The sequence below is a fragment of the Mirounga leonina genome, unplaced genomic scaffold (assembly GCF_011800145.1).
Source record: "Mirounga leonina isolate KUSES-001 unplaced genomic scaffold, KU_Mleo_1.0 Mir_91, whole genome shotgun sequence".
Classification (NCBI taxonomy): domain Eukaryota; kingdom Metazoa; phylum Chordata; class Mammalia; order Carnivora; family Phocidae; genus Mirounga; species Mirounga leonina.
The window spans coordinates 19195845-19213591 of record NW_023270839.1 but is presented as its reverse complement, the minus strand read 5'-3'; the positions used below and the strand labels follow the sequence as shown (position 1 = coordinate 19213591).

The 17747-nt window shown below is 37.9% G+C and overlaps 1 protein-coding gene across 5 annotated transcripts in view; it reads right to left on the bottom strand.

Annotated features, from left to right (window-relative positions):
* Positions 1-17747, bottom strand: part of GANC (glucosidase alpha, neutral C) — a 71363-nt gene that overhangs the window by 38696 nt on the left and 14920 nt on the right. For all 5 annotated transcript variants that reach the window (XM_034994535.1, XM_034994536.1, XM_034994539.1 and 2 more), the window contains 3 exons: positions 14612-14794; positions 4377-4422; positions 1281-1347 (listed from right to left, as the gene is read on the bottom strand). In XM_034994535.1, coding sequence (XP_034850426.1) covers positions 1281-1347; positions 4377-4422; positions 14612-14794 — 296 coding nt within the window. The remainder of the gene's footprint in view (positions 1-1280; positions 1348-4376; positions 4423-14611; positions 14795-17747) is intronic.

The following is a 17747-nucleotide window of genomic DNA, read 5'->3' as shown; positions in this document are numbered from 1 at the left end:
AGTAAATCACGTGTGTGCCTTTTCTGTTAGATGTTACATTCAGGTACTGTGGGGATACAAACATGCTCAAGGCAAAGTTCTGGTCACTTATTAGTGTTTCCTTAGCTATGTGCTGAAGCTCTCTGTGTCCTCATTTATAGTAAATCTTTTCTATCTGTAAAATATGGCTATGAAGCTTTAGATTTTTTTTCTAATCTAAATTTTCCTAAAATGTATCACATGCTTCTTTACATTAGCAAACAAAGGATACTGAGCAATTTTAATCTTCACTAGATAGAAGACTGGGTGTCTTCTTATGATCATTTATTCTTACTGCATACAGGGACTATAATGTCAAGGGCATCAGAGAGAGCTTTCCTGGCTCCTCAAAATACCCCTTCCCTGTGATTGTAGATATGTAAGTTTTTTAAAACTAGAGACAAACTCCTTTATTTGACCATTATTTTAGAGATATGGGAAAAATGCAAGTAACTAGGAGAAATAACAGACTTAAATTTACTCTTAGGTAAAAGTATTTGACATGAAATGGTCCTTATTTAAAGGAATTTATGGAAAGGGGATGCTATAGAGAAGGTCAAATAGATTTATGATGTTACAGAAAGGAAAGCCTGATGGCCCCCCTACTTAAACATTTTGGACATGTTGTCAGTCCTGATAATTATGCTAGGCTATAGATATAGATGCTAGAACAGAAAATCTCAAGGTGTTAGGGAAGACCTGTTATCCTACTGGTAGGAGGGAGGAGGAGAGTATTTTTCCAACTCTATAAGCCCCAAGTATCTGAACTGTATATCCTAAAGAGACAAACTCCACCCCCGACACCCACTATCACTGTCTAGTGAGAAATGTCACAGATGGGCATGTGATACTCATGTGAATGATGGGGAGGCCTGGAAAAGGTTGAGAACCAATGGCTTGCAATGTTGGAGCTAATGAGCTCTAGAACTTCATTTCTCATCACTTGACTCTCATAAAAATAGAATGTGGCATTTGTGGCTGTCTGATATACTGAGTAGTACCAGCAGTGTGCTGTCCTAGGCCCCTAACATGAGACCATCAACTCCATGAGGCCTGTACTTCTCTTACATACCCCACAAAAGGTACACATTCACTATTTCTCTGTTGCAGTGCATTAGTGAAGAACAGAAGACCCAAATCTGAGATTTCTGTTCCCCTTACAGAAATCACTTATTTGGGTGGAAGGTTGAAGAGACTTTAGATAGCGATATTTAGCCATTTTGGCAGGTTCTCCTTTAATACTACACCAATTTCAATTTTACCATTAACTTTGACATCCACAAATTTTCCGAATTTCTCCTCCCACAGGCCCAGATCCTCTTGGTCTTCCTGATGGCACAAAAAAAGGAGCAAATTGAGTTTATACACTGCAACAAATGTGGTTACCACAATAGCATATTTTATTTGGATTGTTAAAAAATCAGACTGAGAAAATGAGTATCTTTTAAAAGACCTGTTTGTGATGTCAGTATATTTAACAAATTTGATCTGTGTTTTATATAAATGCTAGTAGTCATCCTCCTTATGAACTGCAGCTGACATGAATATAATTTTTTATCGTGGTAGAATAGACATAAAATTTACAATTTTAACTATTTATTTTCCACTTTAACGATTTTATTTATTTTTTTATTTTAAGTAACCTCTACACCCAACGTGGGGCTTGAACTCATGACCCTGAGATGAGGAGTCACATACTCTCCTGAGCCAGCCAGGGACCCCACCACCATTTTTTTTCATTTTTACCAGGTTAAAATGACATTAAGTACATTCACACTGTTGTGCAACTATCATCCATCTCCAGAACTTTTATATCTTCCCCAACTGAATCTCCATACCCATTAAACAATAACTCCCCATACTGTCCTTCCCCAGCTTGTGACAACAGCCATTCTACTTCTTGTCTGTATGAATCTGACTACTGCAAATACCACATATAACTATAATCATGTAGTACCTGTCCTTTTGTAACTGGCTTATTTCACCTAGTATAATATCTTCAAGATTCATCCATTTTGTAGCATGTGTCAGAATTTCCTTCCTTTTTAAGGTCGAATGATAGTCCACTGTATGTATATACCACATTTTGTGTGTGCATTCATTTGTCAGTGACTCTTGGGTTCTGGACTGCTTTCACGTTTTGGCTACTGTGAATGATGCTGCTAAGAACACAAGCATACAAATATTTGTTTGAGTTCCTGCTTTCCCTTTCGGATATATACCCGTAAGTGAAATTGCTGGACCATATTGTAATTCTATGTTGAATTTTCTGAGGAACTGCCTCACCATTTGATATAAGTATCTTTACACAGTCCAAAATGATGTGAAAACACTTTGAAAAATGCAGTCTTTACAAAAGTCAGATTTTTAAAATTCTTTTTTTTTCTTGTAAACATGTGAGGCAAAATAATTAGAATCAAATAATTTGGGTAAAAAGCAGACATTTTGGATGAGATGGGTACTTCCCCACCCTGCTTCAGTTAGCCAAACTACATGAGAAGTCAAGACTGCTCAGGTTCACAATCTTTTGATGTAGAGCTAATGAATTTTCTTGGCTTTACAAGTTTCCTTTCTTGGCTTTACAAGTTTCATTCTTCCTCTCTGGTAGAATGAAAAAGTCTTCTAGAAATTGTGTGCGTGTGTGTGTGTGTGTGAAATGCATGTTTCTTTTAAAAAATGAGCCCCATGCCCATTTCCAGGTGGTTTCTTCATAATTATAAGCTTCTGTAAAGTAAGCCTCTATGTGAATGTGTGTTTAAATCGCAACTGCATTCTTAATGTAGGGACTATTATCCTTGGGTCTGTGGATGGGCTTTAGAGTTTGTGAACTCCTTCAAACAGTATGAAAATTTTGTTGTACAGAGGTGGTTCATAACTTTCATCAGATTCTTGCAAGGACATCTATGACACAAAACCACTATCTAAGCTATCTAAATCTTTTTTTTATTTTGAAGATTTTATTTATTTATTTGACAGAGAGAGAGAGACAATGAGAGAGGGAACACAGGCAAGGGGAGTGGCAGTGGGAGAGGGAGAAGCAGGCTTCCCGCCAAGCAAGGAACCCGATGCGGGGCTTGATCCAGGACTCTGGGATCATGACCTGAGCTGAAGGCAGACGCCTAAAAACTGAGCCACCCAGGCGCCCCCTATCTAAGCTATCTAATTAGAGGTCTCCCCAAAGCTGACTGGACATGTTGTCACAAAACTGTGTAAAGCTATGTCTTAGTTGTCCTTCTCGATTTGAAAATGGGAGAAATATTCTCTCTCATATTCATCAGCATGGGTCAGTTTTCAAGAGGAAGAAGCATGTCCTTACTGCACTGGAAATATTTTTCACCATTCCTGGTGGCCATACCTACTGTCAGGGATCCTTCAAAGATGCATGTGGCTTTGGATGAAGAGAAGATTTCTGGAATGCCCATTTTCCATAATTCAGCTAAAATAATCTTTTAAAAACAGACAGCAGACCACATATCTCTGCTGCTTAGAACCTTTCCAGGGTTTTCCTTTGCCCTTAAAGTCCAAAAAGGTTAACAAGACATAGAAGAATGCCAGCTCCATGGTAATGAGGGACTTTGATTTATTCAATGATACATCACCAATTCCTTGAACAGTGCCTGGCATATAGGAAATACTCAACAAATGTTTGTTGAATGCAAGAATTATTACAAGACTTTCCACAGAATTGCCCTGCCTATCTCTCTGGCCTTGTTATACAGCATCTTTACCTTTGTTTTTCTTTATCCTACTAAAAAGTATATATATATTTTAAAATGTCCTCAAATGTGCTCCTTCCTACCTCAAGGTCTTTGAATATGAAATTCCCTCTATTGGAATATTCTTTTCCCACCTTTTGACTAGCTAATGTATCCCCATGCATCAGTTTCAGTTGGAAAATCATTTCCTTCAGGAGGTCTATCTTGACCCTCATCTTGGTCAAGTTCCTTGTTATATTCTCCTATAGCACTCTTTTTAACACTCCTCATGCTTGTACTTGGTCAGTGTCCATCTTTCCTATTAGATTCTAAGATTCATGAGGACAGGCTGGGATTTGTTTTACTCACTGCTGATTCTCCTTGCCTAGCATAATTTTTTCAGCTGGCACAAAAGCAGGCACTCAGGAATTACCTGTTTTATGAATGAATGAATGAATGAATGAATACATGAATAGACAAATGAATGAAAGAATGAAATGACAAGGTGAGCAAAAGAGATAGGTAGTCCCATTTATATGCAGTAGAGTATTTATCAAGTACCCATCTGTGAGAGGAAGGGAAGAACAGAACCATTATATTCCACATCATGGTAATGATGGTGAAAGAGATTTAAAAAAAGCTAAATTGCTCAATCTAGATTACCTGAGAAGCGTCCACTGATGTGTCCTTCTTATTTTCTTTGGCAGCTCTGTTTCAATATAAATAACGTTGTTTCACTCATGGGAAGACTGACAGAATTTTGTTCAATGATAAAGATTTTAATTTCCAAATTTTGAGACCCCATAAACTATATCTTTTAACTTATTAAAAATAATGTCATTACAAACATAAGTTTATGAAATTGAACATTTATGATGAACATTAATCCAATAGCTTGATTTGTTAAAATGTAAATATATTTGAATTTTCTTGTTTACCCTTAAAAAATTTTATCAGTTTTATTATACATGTAATACATAATCCATCAATGAAACAAAACATAAGCAAGCAAGGTAGAACACAGCTGCCCTCACCCAATTTTACCTTAGTACAGAGCAACATAATGCACTGTCTTCCAAAATGATTGTTGACAACTTATTCTATCATGTACAGTTGGATTTGAGGGCTCATTTCTCCCCATTCTTAACAATACTGGATGTTATACACTTCTAAAATCTTTGCCAATCTAAAATTTTAGAAAAGACTTTCCTGCCTCCTGACAGTGTTCTGATGGAGTCTCAAAAGTTTTCACTTTAGCTGCCCTATCAATGCATTGATTAGCATGGATTTTGTAAAATAGGATTTTAAAAACTGGAATGTAATTTGTTAAAGAGAAAAAAACTCATTTTCTCAAACAAAAAAATTTTTTTAGAAAAGACAATACATTTCAATTTGAATTTCTTTCATTAAAGCTGTAAACTACCTTTTTATACATTAAATGGTATTTCTATTTCTTCTGTGAATTGTCTATTCGCATTATATGTTAATTTTTTAGTGTAAAATAAAGTATGGATATGGATGGATATATAATGTAAGTTCAGAGGTTAAAGAGTAATATAAAGTGAACTGTGAACCCACATAAGCCACAGAGATGACTTGTTCCTTAGGAGTTCCTGTGAGCCTCTTCTCAAATGTATCATCTACCTCCTCCCCTGACCCTTCAGAGGTAACCACTTTACTCAATTTTGTGTGAAACCATTCCCTTGCTGTTCTTTATAGCATTCCCACAAGTGTATGAGTCCTCCAACATGTATTTGGTTTTGCCTTCAAAATTTTTTTTATACAAATAGAAATGTACTGTAACATACTTTTTTCACTATTTTTTATTTTGGGGGGAATCTTGTTTTAATTTGCAATTTCCTAATGATATATGATGTTGAACATCTTTTCATGTGCTTACTTGCCATCTGTATATCTTTTTTGGTAAGGTGTCTGTTCAGCTCTTTGGCACACTTTAAAGTTCGGTGTTCATTTTCTTATTGTTGAATTTTAAGAGTTCTTTGTATATGTTGGGTAATAGTCCTTTATCTGATGCATCTTTTGCAAATATTTCTTCCAAGTCTGTGGCTTGTCTTCTCATTTTCTTGACTTTGTTTTTCACAAAGCACTAGTTTTTAATTTTAACGAAGCCCAATTTATCAGTTATTTCTTTCATGGATCATGCCTTTGGTGGTGTATTAAAAAATCATCACCATAACCAAGGTCATCTAGGTTTTCTTCTATGTTATCTTCTAGGAATTTTATAGTTTTGTATTTTACATTTAGATCTATGACCCATTTTGAGTTCATTTTTGTGAAGGGTATAAGGTCTATGCCTAGATTCATTTTTTTAAAATTTTTTATTGTTATGTTAATCACTATACATTACATCATTAGTTTTTGATGTAGTGTTCCATGATTCATTGTTTGTGCATAACACCCAGTGCTCCATGCAGAACGTGCCCTCTTTAATACGCATCACCAGGCTAACCCATCCTCCCACCCCCCTCCCCTCTAGAACCCTCAGTTTGTTTTTCAGAGTCCATCGTCTCTCATGGTTCGTCTCCCCCTCCGTTCCCCCCCTTCATTCTTCCCCTCCTGCTATCTTTTTTTTTCCTTAACATATATTGCATTATTTGTTTCAGAGGTACAGATCTGTAATTCAACAGTCTTGCACAATTTACAGTGCTCACCATAGCATATACCCTCCTCAATGTCTATCACCCAGCCACCCCATCCCTCCCAACCCCCACTCCAGCAACCCTCAGTTTGTTTCCTGAGATTAAGAATTCCTCATATCAGTGAGGTCATATGATACATGTGTTTCTCTGATTGACTTATTTAACTCAGCATAACACCCTCCAGTTCCATCCACGTCGTTGCAAATGGCAACATCTCATTCCTTTTGATGGCTGCATAATATTCCATTGTGTATATATACCACATCTTCTTTATCCATTCATCTGTTGATGGACATCTTGGCTCTTTCCATAGTTTGGCTATTGTGGACATTAGACTCATTTTTGAAATATATTTTTTATTCAGGTAAAATTTACAATGTCTTATTAGTTTCAGGTGTACAGTATAATATTTCAACACTTCTATACATTACTCAGTGCTCATCATGGTAAGTGTACTCCTAATCCCCTTCACCTATTTTACCCATCCCCATTCCCACCTCTCTTCTGGCAACCACCAGCTTACTCTCTATATTTAAGAGTCCGGGGTTGTTTTTTGTTTGTTTGTTTCTTTTAATTTGTTCATTTGTTTTGTTTCTTATATTCCACATATGAGCGAAATTATTAGGTATTTGTCTTTCTCACACTGACTTATTTCACTTAGCATTATATCTTCTAGATCCATCCATATTGCTGCAAATGGCAAGATTTCATTCTTTTTTATGGCTGAGTAATAATTCCATTGTGTGTGTGTGTGTGTGTGTGGTGTGTACATACACACACACACACACATATATACCACATCTTCTTTAACCATTCATCTACGGATGGACACTTGGGTTGCTTTCATATCTTGGCTATTGTAAATAAGGCTGCAGTAAACATAGGGGTGCACATATCTTTTTGAAATAGTATTTTGTTTTCTTTAGGTAAATACCAGTAGCCAACACTATTTATTGAAGATACTGTCTTCTCAGGAACTGTATGTTCCTGTTTCCTTTGTTGAAGATTAATTACCTGTATATGCATGGACTTATTTCTGGACTCTATTCTGTTCCACTGATCTATGTTTTTGTTTTTGTGCCAATACCATACTGTTTTGATTACTATAGCTTTGTAGTATACTTTGAAATCAAGGGACATGATACCTCTAGCTTTGTTCTTTCTCAAGATTGCTTTGGCTATTTGGAGTATTTTGTGGCTCTATACATATTTTAAGATTATTTGTTCTATTTCTGAGAAAAATTTCATTGGTATCTTGATTGCATTCAATCTATAGACTACTTTGGGTGGTATGGATATTTTAACAATATTAATTCTTCCAATTCATGAGCACAGTGTATCTTTCCATTTATTTGTACTGTCTTCAGTTTCTTTCATCATTGTCTTACAGATTTTAGAGTTCAGGTCTTTCATGTCCTTGGTTACATTTATTCCTAGGTATTTTATTCTTTTTGATGCAATTGTAAATGGGATTGTTTTCTTAATTACTCTTTCTGATAGTTCATTATTAGTATATAGAAATGCAACAAATTTCTGTATATTAATTTTGCATCCTGCAACTTTAGTGAATTTATTTATTAATTCTAGTAGTTTTTTTGGTGGAACCTAGCATTTTCTATATACAGCATCATGTAGTCTGCAAATAGTGACAGTCTTACTTCTTTTCCTATTTGGATGCCTTTTTTTTTTTTTTTTTTGGTCTTATTGCTGTGGCTAGGACTTACAGTACTGTTGAATAAAAGTGGGAAGAGTTGGCATCCTCGTCTTGCTCCTGTTCTAAGAGAAAAAGCTTTTAGCTTTTCACTCTTGAGTATGATCTTAGCTATGGGTTGCCATATATGGCATTTATTATGTTGTAGTATGTTCCTTTTGTACCAACTTTGTTCTAGGTTTTTATAATGAATGGATGTTGAATTTTATTGAATTCCTTTTCTGCATCTATTGAGATGATCATATGATTTTTATCCTTATTTTTGTTAATGCAGTGTATCATGTATCATGTTGATTAATTTGTGGATACTGAACCACCCTTTCGTCCCTGGAATAAGTCCCATTTGATCATAATGTTTGATTCTTTTTTTTAAATTTTTTTATTTTTTAAAAATTTTATTTATTTATTTATTTGACACACAGAGAGAGACACAGAGAGGGAACACAAGCAGGGGGAGTGGGAGAGGGAGAAGTAGGCTTTCCGCCGAGCAAGGAGCCCAACGCGGGGCTTGAACCCAGGACCCTGGGATCATGACCTGAGCCGAAGGCAGACGCTTAACGACTGAGCCACCCAGGCGCCCCTGTTTGATTCTTTTAAAGCATTGTTGAATTTGGTTTGCTAATATGCTGTATAGGACTTTTATATCAATGTTCATCATGAGTATTAGCCTATAGTTTTCTTTTTTAATGATAGGTAATGTTGGCCTTATAGAATGAGTTTGGAAGCATTCATTCCTCTTCAATTTTTGTAATACTTTGAGAAGAACAGGTATTAACTTTTCTTTAAATGTTTTGTAGAATTTGCTTGTGAAGTCATCTAGTCCTGGACTTTTGTTTGCTGGAAGTTTTTGGATTACTGATTCAATTTCATTACTAGTAATTAGTTCAAATTTTCTATTTCTTCTTGGTGTAGTCTTGGAAGACTGTATATTTTAGGAATTTATGCATTTCTTCTAGGTTCTCCTATTTGCTGGCATGTAATTGTTTATCATGGTCTCTTATAACCCTTTGTATTTCTGTGGTATTGATTGTAACTTCTTCTCTTTAACTTGATTTTGTTTATTTGTGCCCTCTCTTTTTCTTGATGAGTCTGGATAAAGATTTATCAATTTTATTTATCTTTTCAAAGAACCAGCTCTTCATTTCACTCATCTTTTCTGTTGTCTTTAAGTCTATTTCATTTATTTCCACTCTGATCTTTATTATTTCCTTCCTTCTATGATTTAGGGCTTTGTTTAGTTTTTCTTAGTTCCTGTAGGTATAAGATTACAATGTTCATTTGAGATTTTTGTTTCTTGAGGTAGGCCCTTTTTGCAATAAACTTCCCCGTTAAAACTACTTTTGTTGCAACCCATAGATTTTGGACTACTGTGTTTCCACTTCCATTTGTTTCTAGGTATTTTTTTACTTCCTCTTTATTTACATATTAGTTGTTTAGTAGTATGTTGTTTAGTCGCCACATGTTTGTGGGTTTTTTCCCCAGTTTTCTTCCTGTACTTGATTTCTAGTTTCTTAACATTGTAGTTGAAAAATATGTTTGATAATGATTTCAACCTTCTTAAATTTATTGACACTTGTTTTGTGGCTTAGTAAGTGGTTTGATCTGGAGAATGTTCCATGTGCACTTGAAAAGAATGTATATTCTGCTGTTTTTGCATGGAATGTCTGTACATGCATGTATGTATGTATAAAGTTCATCTGGTCTAATGTGTCATTTCTTGTTGGATCTTTCCCTTTATCATTATTGTGTGATGGCCTTGTCTCTTGTTACTTTGTTTTAAAGTCTGTTTGGCCATTTAAGTTCAAGCATATTCTAAATGCACTACATTTTTACTCCTCCCACACCATGTTTTAGGTTTTTGAAGTCATAGTTTAAAGCTTTTTTTTTTTTTAAGTTTTTATTTATTTATTTGACAGAGACAGTGAGAGAGCACAAGCAGGGGGAACAGCAGAGGGAGAGGGAGAAGCAGGCTCCCCACCAAGCAGGGAGCCCGACGCGGGGCTTGATCCCAGAACCCTGGGATCATGACCTGAGCTGAAGGCAGACGCTCAACCATCTGAGCCACCCAGGCGCCCCTGAAGTCATATTTTACATCTTACTATTTTGTGTATCCCTTGACTAATTATTGTAGGTCTAGATGGTTTTATTACTTTTGTCTTTTAACCTTGTACAAGCTATGCAGGTGGCTGAACCACTACCTTTATTATATGTTTATCTTTACCAATGAAATTTTTTTCTTTTATAATTTTCTTATTTCTAGTTACGGACTTTTCTTTTCCATTTAAGGAAGTCCCTTTAACATTTCTTGGAAGGCTGGTTTCATGTTGATGATCTCCTTTAGCTTTTGCTTATTTGGGAAACCCCTTATTTCTCCTTCAATTCTGAGGAATAACCCTGCCAAGTATTCTTAGTTGTAAGTTCTTCTCCTATCAGCACTTTGAATATAGAATATAAAGGTCACTCCCTTCTGGCCTATCAAGTTTAGGGGTTTCCCTTGTATGTAACTAGTTTTTCCTTTGCTGCTTTTAAGATTCCCTCATCTTTAACTATTGATACTTCCACTGTAATGTGTCTTGGGGTGGGTCTCTTTGGGTTCATCTTATTTGGGTCTCTCTGTGCTTTCTGGACTTGGATGTCTATTTCTTTCACCAGATTAGAGAAGTTTTCTGCCATTGTTTTGTTTTTTAATTATTTATTTTGAGAGAGAGAAAGAAAGAGAACTAGTGGTGAGAGGGGCAGAGGGAGAGGAAGAAGCAGACTTCCTGCTGAGCACAGAGCCCAACACAGGGCTCAACCCACAGAGCCCAACACAGGGCTCATGAGATCATGAACCGAGCTGAAGTCAGATGCTTAACCAACTGAGCCACCCAAGTGCCCCCATTATTTCTTTAAATAGGGTTTCTGTCCCTTTTTCTCTCTCTCTTCTCCTTCTGGGCCCCCCTAAAATGTGAATGTTAGTACGCTTGATGTCCTAGTGGTCCCTTAAACTATCCTCATTTAAAAAAAAAAAAATTCTTTTTTCTTTTTGCTGCTCTGATTGGGTGATTTACAATACCCTGTCTTCAGATTGCTGATCTGTTCTTCTGCATCATTTAATCTGCTGTTGATTCCCTCTGGTGTATTTTTCACTTCAGTTACTGTAACCTTCAGCTGATGGGTTCTTTTTGTATTTTCTACTTCCATGTTGAAGTTTTCACTGTGTTATCCATTCATCTCCCCAATTTGGTGAGCATCTTTATGACCATTAAATTCTTTATCTGGTAGATTGCTTATCTCTGTTTCTTTAGTTTTTTTCCTGAAGTTTTGGCTTGTTCTTTCATTTGGAACATATTCTTCTGTCTCCTCATTACCTGAGTCTCTGTTTGTTTCTATGTATTAGGTAGATTAGTTACATCTGATCTTGAAGGAGTGGCTTTATGCAGAAGGTATTCTGTGGGTCCAGTAGCATAAACCCCCAGCCACCCCAGTCAGCTGCCCTAAGAGTGTGTTCCCTATGTGGGCGGCATGCACCTTCCTGTAGTGACTGGGTTGCAATTGGTGCAGACTCACAGGTGTGTAGGGCTATCCTCCAGCATGACCGTCTTGTGAGGTCTGACTGACTGCTACGGTCATGCTGGTTAGTGGGGCTAGCCCCTGGCCCATCTGACTGAAAGGCCTGGTTGTGACTGTTGTGGATATGCTGTTATGTGTGGTTGGTCCCTGGCATGGCTGGCTGTGAGGCCTGGCTATGACAGCTGTGGGTGCACTGGTGGGTGGGGCATATCTCCTTCTTGGCTTGCTGAGGGGTCCAGCTGTGAGTGCTGTAGGTGTTCTAGTTTGTAGGGCTGGCCCCCCATGGGGGAGGTGCTTAGGAGGGGTTCTGGTCTTAGCTGAGGCTGCCCGCTGCAAATGCTGGGGTTGAAGGCTGCTTAGGAGGAGCTCTGATGCTAGCCAAAGGCACCCACCAGGAATGCCAGTGTGTAGAGACACCTGGGAGGGGGTCCAGGCTGGGAGATGGCTTGGGTGGAGCAAGTCTGCAGGGGAACACTGGACAGCATGAGTGGCACTAGCAGAGTAGATACAGAGGACCAGAAATGACACCCACCAATGCTGGGCCAGCTAGATAGAAGAATGGTACCCACCAGTGCACCTGTTCCTGGAGGACATTCCAACAGATTCCTGCCATTCTGGCCCATGCCCTAAAATTAGTCAATGGATCTCCTTCTCATATCACCCAGGCGTTTTTCAAGTGGTTGCCTCTGTGCTGGGACTCAAAGCCAAGTGTGATTGTGCACATGCCATTTAAGAGCAGAGTCTCAGTTTTCTCCTGCCCTCTGACTCTCTTGGACATAAGAACTGTTGGTTTTCATAGGCAGACATTATGGGAGCTCATCTTCCTGGTAGAGGTTCCCTGGGACATGGAGCCTGATGTGGGGCTCAGACACCTTGTTCCTAAGGGCAGGCCTCTATAGTTGTGATAGCCTTCCCAGTTGTGGGTTGCTGCACTCGGGGTGTGGGACCTGACTAAACCATGTCTCTGCTCCTCCAACCAATCTTGATGTGTTTTTTTCTTTATATCCTTAGTTGTATATGATCTGTTCTGCTAGTCTCTAGTTCCTTGTCAGAGACAGTGTTCTTTTTTTTTTAAGTAGGTTCCACACCCAGTGTGGAGCCCAACATGGGGCTTGAACTCACAACTCTGAGACCAGGACCTGAGCTGAAATCAAGAGTCAGACACTAAATCGACTGAGCCACCCAGGCGCTCCTCAGAGATAGTTTTCTATATGTAGTTGTAGATTTTGATGTGTGTGTGGGAGGAGGTGAGCTCAAGATCTTCTCACACCACCATCTTGATTTTGCCTCTTTTTATGTTTTTTTTATGTGTAATTTTTTTCATCTGGGATTCATTTTTGCTAATGTTGTGAGGTTTGGACCTAACTTAAATCTTTTTCCAGGTGGATAATCTGATTTTCCTAACACAAATGTAAATGCTGGAAATATGAACTAGTACACAACTTCTATGGAAGGTAATTTGGCAGCATCAGTCAGAATTACAAATTCCGTTTGATCAGCAATTGTACTTCTATGACTCTAGTCTATGGATGGACTTGCATGTATGCAAAATGACACAAATACAAAGTTATCCATGAAGTCAGTAGTTGTAAAAAAAGATTAGAAACAATTTTAAAGTCCATCAAGAGGGAATTTACTAAATGAATCATGGTGTAACCATACAATAGAAACTATACAGCTGCTTTAAAGAAATTAGGAACTACCACATTGGTAAAGGAAAAACAGCAAAGTGCAGAATAATGTGTAAAGGTGGTATCATATGTGTTAAGAAAGGAAAAAGCAAAGCACATATGTATCTTACTGTATAAACATAAATTATCTCTGGAAGGATACATAAAAAACTGGAAATATTGATTACTATCAAGGATGGAATGGGTAGCTCAAGGACAAATGGTGAGGGAGACTTTTCAATATATACCCCTTTGTAGCATATGCTTATTTAAAAAATAAATGAAAATATTAAGGCCCAACTTAGATATCACCTCTAAAACAAAAATATGGGAGTTTATTAAAAGAAAAAAATTTTTAAATATAAATAACCCAGGTACTGGGTACACAGGTATTTGTTATGCTATCAGTATTTTTCTTTTTTTTTTTCCACTTTTTATTTCATTATAATGGTAAAATGCTCATAGTGAAAATCTCCAACTGTTCAGAGGGTAAAAAGCAAAAACCAAAAGCCCCTTCTACCCAAACAACCCTGCAGTTTTATTCCAGAGGTATATCAGTATTTTTCAATTAAAAAAATTGAATATTCATAAAGTACTAATAAGTTGCAGAATTACAGGTATTTAAATTTTTCTTTTCAATATTTTCTATTTTTCCTACAATGAACAGATATTATTCTCTGTAATAAGAAAATAAGACTTTTATATATAAAAATACAAATAAGTTGAAATCCAGAAAAAAATCACTACGTGGGAATAATGAATGTTGAATGTTTTCTACAGATTACATAAGATGTTCATTATTAGGATAAAAGTAGAACTACAGACTGGAGGATTTAAAAACAATAGTGGTAAAAATGGAAGAAGAATCTCCCCCTATTACATAACCTCCCAGTTCATGTCACCCCCACACAAACAGCTTTGATCAAGTGATTGTTTCCTGAAAATTCAAGTGTAGGATAACTCAAGTTATTGTAAGGGGATAAAGTGAAATTCTGAAGACATCAGTTCACAGTAACATTTATCAAGTCTCAACAGAGTGTTTTTTAGGGGTGTAGAGGGTAGAGAATGCCATCAGTTAAACACACAGGATATGTTAAGAGTATCAGTCTGCAAAAGTCTGGGAATCATTCTTGTCATCAAGCCTGCATTTACTTGCACAGGTGAAAAGATGAAATTTCTCAGAACAATATTCCAGCAAATAAGGCGAACCAATTTTCCATGGTGATATATCAACTATTTAGGCGATTAGTAATCACAATCAGGTTTTCTAAAGTTCTTTGTATGTCAAGTAATGTGCAAAAATACCTTTGCTTGAGAGGAATCTGCAGGTGCTCGAAGTACAACTGGCCCAGGGAGTTTATGCTCATCACAACCTCTTCTTCAGACACCAAATCTATCTTGAATGGGTTTGCTGTGATATTACACTTCAGATCTCCTTTTCCATCTGTCAGTACCAAACTATCTGCATCCCCTGAACATGAAATCAGCCTAGAAAACAAAACAAGAAGAGAAAAAGAGGTTACATGGCTCAATGTGATTCTCAATTCAAATTAATGTGCCTGGGTGGTTCAGTCAGTTAACCACCTGGCTCTTGATTTCAGCTCCGGTCATGATCTCAGGGTTGTGAGATGGGAGTGCTACTGAGCTCCATGCTGGGTGAGGAGTCTGCTTGAGATTCTCTCTTCTTTGCCCTCTGCCCCTCCTCACCCCCCACCCCGCCCCGCATGAGCTCTCTCTCTCAAAAAAAAAAAAAGAATTAATTTGTAAATCAATATTCATGTAACATAGCATACATAGATAAGGCAGTGGAAAGCGGTAACTGAGAGCACAGGTTTTGGTGTCAGAAAGGCTGGATTGAACGTAGCTCTATCATGCACTAGGTGCATAACTTTGGACAAATTAATCAGTCTATCCAGTTCTCAGTTTCCTCATCTGTAAAGTAGAATTAACAAAAGCAAGAACAAATACAGCTTTCAGGGAGAATTAAATGAGATCATGCATGCAAAGCACTTGGCAGTGCCTGGCACATAATAAGCACTCAATAAATGTTAGCTATCATCATCATTACTTTGGTCTGGACAGCCTAGTAACACTTTGGTGCACTAAACGCTTCGCTTTTCTCTCTCATGCCAACCATACACTCAGAAACTAAGGAAATAACCTAGATTGGATTTTGATGCACTGAGTCCATAGTGAGACGGATTCTCTCCTGACTTCCATCAGTCCCTAATTTGACAGGTAGACTGTTAGGATATTCTGGATTCCCAGGAATATGTAAGCTCAGAGGCAGCACTTAAAATCCCTTAGAGGTCTAGATATTCCTTTCTCGGTGCATAGCCACCCTGGTAAGTGGTCACATGCCTCTTTAGGGAAGGTGAGGAGGGATATTTTATGTTCTTATTATATCCTTATCAAGTCCTTCTCCATGGATTCTAGGCCTCCCTCCCTCTCAAGCAAGATGCCTGGGTTCTGGAAACTGTCTGGAGTTGGGTGGGAGGTTGTATCTCACTGTTCATCAAACCTAAGTGGAGTTCTTTTGTTTTTTGCACTTTAGTGCATCTATTTCAGTCCAATGGACTCTTTGATATATTGTTCATTGCCCCAAGGGTTAAACCATTTTGGGTACCATACATACAGGGCTACACATTATGGAAACATGTTCACCATGTCTCTATCAACTAAATGCTTCTGCTTTCATTCTGCCACCTGGAGTCTCACCATCTTCACTGAAATCAGGGAGCCCTTTTTTTTTTTTTTTTTAAATGGGTGGTAACTGAGAGCATGGGTTTTGGTTGTCAGAAAGGCTGGACTGTATGGTCAATGGAACTTCTATTACAGCTAGAATAGAATAGAAGCAGAATATGCCATATTTATTACACAAAGAATAATAAAATCTATTTGAGAGAGAGAGCGAGAGAGAACAGGAGCAGGGGGAAGGGAAATGGGAGGGGGAGGGGCAGAGGGAGAAGCAGACTCCCTGCTCAGCAGGGAGCCTGATGTGACATGGGGCTCTATCCCAGGACCCTGAGATCATGACCTGAGCCGAAGGTAGACAACCACCCAGATGCCCCTCAGGGAGCCCATTTTGATGGCATCATTTCCCACCATTATGTCTACCTCACAAAAGACATTCACTCACTACAATGCTTTCCAAGTGTTCCCTTACCAATTTATTTCTCAGTGAAGGGAATATCTTTTGGATCCTCTTGGAAAACAAAATTAGGGGCTAGATGAGCTGTTGTATATGATATATCCACTTCAACATCTTTACCTCCCTAAGTCTATGGGTCATTTCTTCTACTCTGTGCCAAGGAATTTCTGGTAGCTCAGCTTCATTTAGCAGAGTCCATAGCTGAATACAGATTATAATTAACCAACCAAGCAAATAATTAGATCCACTCCCTGCTGTCCAAGCTAGCATATCAAATCTAGATTTTCTGGTACATGTGCTCATGTCAATAAATTTAATGTGGTCCTAAAATTATGTTCCTTCCTTCAGTCTAGGAGCCCCTCAGAAATCATTTCCATCCATATCCCAGGTTTTTGCCAAGAGAAAATCCTGTAATTCCGTAGGTGTTGGGTTTGACTGTAATTAACTCCTTAGGCATGTTGGGCTCTGATAGTGGTTTTAAAGGCAGCGAAGGGAGGTAGGGATGAGGCACAAGGAGCACTGGAATCCCCCTGCACAATATATCTTAGGTGAGGTCAACACAGGGTGTCCAAGTAAGGTAGGATCAGCTATGTTAGAGGAAAAGGAGCTGCTTCTGCTGGAACAGGAGGCTTGATGGAATTCTGAGGTTTGGGTACTCAGTTATTCAAATCTTCCCAAATGTTGATATTTAATTTTCCCTTTTCCCAGTTAGTGCCCTAAATTCACAGAACTGATGAGGCTGTAAATTAAACGCATGGTCTAATTCAGTGAACCACAGAATCAAACTCTCAGCTATAAGGACTTGGTAGCTATAACAGACATGAGAGACTTTTAGGACTGTCATAAAAACTTATTTGGTTTCTGACAAATGCCTGAGCTAAGAATTTAAAACCTGAGACTGTACTTTTCTTTCTTTAAGTTCTTCAGTTAAGTTAATAACAGGCCACTTCAGAGTTTTGAGTTCTTTATGACAATTGTGCTATGCTATGTCCCCATTTCTTGGTTTGCAAGGGCCATACTTTCAATATGCACTTTATTTCAGTTGACCATGGGTAGTAATTTAAGTAACTCTGCCATGGCATGCTGTGCTTTACTGCTAGTTGTATTAGTTTGCTAGGCCTGCCACAACAAATGCCACACTGGGTAGGTAGCTTAAACTACAGAAATTAATTCTCTCAAAATTCTAGAGGCTAGAAGTCCAAGATCAAAGTGTCAGTGGGTTTGGTTTCTTCTGAGACCTTTCTCCTTGGCTTTCAGATAGCCATCATCTTGCTATGTCCTCACACAGTC